General features: G+C 39.7%; 1 protein-coding gene across 1 annotated transcript in view; it reads right to left on the reverse strand.

The window, feature by feature from the left end:
- LOC106883334 (huntingtin) overlaps window positions 1–3,332 on the reverse strand; it is a 71,542-nt gene that overhangs the window by 3,869 nt on the left and 64,341 nt on the right. Inside the window, exons 51-55 of the mRNA XM_052973011.1 lie at window positions 2,871–3,129; window positions 1,989–2,103; window positions 1,111–1,256; window positions 932–999; window positions 343–484 (exon numbers count right to left, since the gene is read on the reverse strand). Coding sequence (XP_052828971.1) covers window positions 343–484; window positions 932–999; window positions 1,111–1,256; window positions 1,989–2,103; window positions 2,871–3,129 — 730 coding nt within the window. The remainder of the gene's footprint in view (window positions 1–342; window positions 485–931; window positions 1,000–1,110; window positions 1,257–1,988; window positions 2,104–2,870; window positions 3,130–3,332) is intronic.

A 3,332-nucleotide genomic window follows, 5' to 3' on the forward strand; every position in this document is an offset into this window, starting at 1 on the left:
ATATATATATACACACACACACATATATACGACGGGCTTCTTTCAGTTTCCATCTACCAAATCCACTCACAAGGCTTTGGTCGGCCCGAGGCTATAGTAGAAGACACTTGCACAAGGTGCCACGCAGTGGGACTGAACCCGGAACCATGTGGTTGGTAAGCAAGCTACTTACCACACAGCCACTCTTGCGCCTACTTTAAAACAATTTTTTTTATTTACTTCGACCTAACCAGATTCCCTACCATCTACATATGCCATCTCTTCCACAGAGTGCCGGGGTGGAGGATACTTGGTAATGGTTAATATTTTGGGTGCATGGGAAAGCTTCAAATCTTGACTCACCGATCAAACAGCACAGTGATTCTTTCCATTGCCAGTATAAGGGTCTCAGGATCCTGGTAGACAACAACATAGTCCGGATCAGAGTTGGAGGAGTTGAACACAGTATCACGTGGAGTAGGGCTAAATTGTTCAAACTGCTTGCCTTTAGGGGACAAAAAAGAAAAAAAAAAGAAAAGGTGAAAGTTATAACAAGTGATAAATCAAAACAAAAGGGAGTGGGAAGTCTGCAAACTTAAGGCTGTGAGGGAGATATTAGGGTACTTGGGGCTTTATGTGGGATATTAAAGCACTAAGGGCTATGTGTCAGATATCAGTGTGTGGGGTAACATGAAATATAAGAGTACTTGGGACAATGTGAGGGATATTATAGTATGTGGGGTAACATGTGGAATATAAAGTAGTTAAGGCTACATGTGGGTCATTAGAGTAATTGAGGCTACATGTGGGGTATTAGAGTACTTGGGCGATACATGTGAGGTGTTAAAGTACTTGGGGCTGTGTGTAGGATATCAGAGTACTTGGAGTCGCATGTGGGATATTAGAGTACTAAGGTTTACAACAGGAGAATTGAAAAACATCCAATATTTACCTGAGTACATGCATGTAAGCATTAGTCCTAATGCAGGCAGTGCCCTCTGAGGACTCGGTAAGCATAACCTAAAAACACAAAAGAGTCAAAGTCCCAATCAACATGAATTGTAGAATAAAAGTATCATAAGATAGAAACTAGGCCAAATTAATAATTAAGAGAAGGAAAAAGATACTTACCTATCCATGCTTAATTTTATAATGGTTTCTGCATCTGGTTTTGAGAGCGTGGCGGTCAACAACAGCCTCTCCAGTCCCCGAAGGATGGCCAGATACACAGATACACAAGTGCTTTCTTCATTACTTGAGGCAGCATTGACAGCCAACTGCAACACACATCAGAGGGAACAAATACAAAGATGAGGATTATTAACTGTAAGATGACCCCTTTCTAAAGAGGACTTGTTCTGGGGATGTGAAATCACGAGATGCAGAATGGTGGATGTGAATTATTTCAGAAAAGGAACTTATTGGAGTCAATGGTGAATATCACTAGACCAGCAGTTCCCAACATTTTTGCACTCGCGACCCCTTAGCCAAAAACTTGAAACCCATGCGACCCCCTACTATCAGCAGCTTTGATTTACATTTTATGAAAATAATATCATCCTAAGTCACTTCTAACAAGGCTACGTGACTCCACCTGTTAAGGCTTCGTGACCCCACCAGGATGTCAAGAACTTATGAAAACAAGACATTTGTACTCAGAGCCAGAGCTGGTTTCAGCCGGGTTGGTATCAAAATGGTTAAACCAGCTATATCCAACCAAAATATTCAGCTTTGTGTTCAAACTGGCTATATCCAGCCTCTCACACTTATCCTTCAATGTCATTTCAAGAAATAAACACTCGTTTCATTGAAATCTCAAAGCCACAAGATAATGCAGGATTAATTCAAAACAATGTGAATAAACGAGTATTACGTTTGACAGAGTAATCTGAATGCTAACGGGTTGAAAATAATTTTTAAAAAAACCCCAAAAAAGCAGAAATAATAATGAACAAAAATCACTTGATCCCTACATTCAGGTGACTGGAAGAAGAAAGAAAACCACTTACCTGAAGGATTTTGATGGGAATGTCAGTATCATGCAGCTCTTCTTGGTAGTTCTCTAATATATAGAAAGCAGTTGCCCACAGAGTTAATACGAATTGCTGGCTGGTGATACTTGCTCTGGGGAAAAATAACAACAACATACAAATAAAAGATGATGATGATGATTACAAATAAATACAACAACACAGAAAAAAAAACTTGCTTCCTGTCCTCCTCCTTCAGGCTTTTCTGATTCAACCATATCTTACATTTTACTTGTTTCAGTCATCGGAGCATGGCTATGCCGGAGCACCACCTTGAAAGGTTTAGCCCAGTGGTTCTCAACCCAGGGTCGATATGGCCTCTGAAGGTTCATATAAAATTTTTGAGGGTCCACGCAACAAAGTAGTAAATTGGGGATCCACAATAGTAATTTAATGGCCCCTGAAATTTTTTTCCTTCAAATGTATGTATTGGTATGTATTGCAAGAAACAGCCAGGTTTCTTTCTCTGACATTTTAAATAGTTCAACCTACACAAGTTGATGTGTGGTGACACGTAAAAGCACCCACTACACTCTTGGAGTGGTTGGCATTAGGAAGGGCATCCAGCTGTAGAAACTCTGCCAAATCAGATTGGAGCCTGGTGTAGCCATCTGGTTTCACCAGTCCTCAGTCAAATCGTCCAACCCATGCTAGCATGGAAAGCGGACGTTAATCGATGATGATGATGATGAGAGTAATCTGAATGCTAAAAGGGTTAATTACCAGAACATATTATATGCCACAACAGCAGCCCTACAACTCCACCAGGAGCTGACAGCCCTCCCCCAAAAAAGGAAGGATTAGTTACTATCAATTAGTATTAAAAAGAATTTTTTTAAATCTTTTTTTTTTTTTACATACTGTGAAATTACTGCAAGGTGTCGCAGGAGGAAGTCTGTGACCATTGGAATAATCTGCTTAGTAAGATCTATAATCCCAGCTTCTAAAATGTATAGGATGCCATGGAGTGCATGCGTCTTACTCGGTAGATGAGTACTCTTCAGGCCAGCATCAAGCATTTTAAACAGTCTGTCAGCTGCTTGGCATTCCTGCAAACAGGAGAAAGGAAGACAGATAAGAGCAGGTGCAAGCGAACATAAAGAGGCAACAAAACAGCGAACTCTTTAGAATTTAACCTCTTAACCCATTAAGTCCCACTGTCCTATAAATAGGACACTAAATGAGAACATTAAATAAGCTATATCACATTGTCTCAGTGTCCTATTAATAGGACATCGAGTATTTCCATTTCTACTTGAAGTAAAGGAGTTTTAATAATTATATTTTTTCATTTAAACCTATTTTCAATCATCTGTAAAAATT

This window comes from Octopus bimaculoides, chromosome 14 (assembly GCF_001194135.2).
Source record: "Octopus bimaculoides isolate UCB-OBI-ISO-001 chromosome 14, ASM119413v2, whole genome shotgun sequence".
Classification (NCBI taxonomy): Eukaryota; Metazoa; Mollusca; class Cephalopoda; order Octopoda; family Octopodidae; genus Octopus; species Octopus bimaculoides.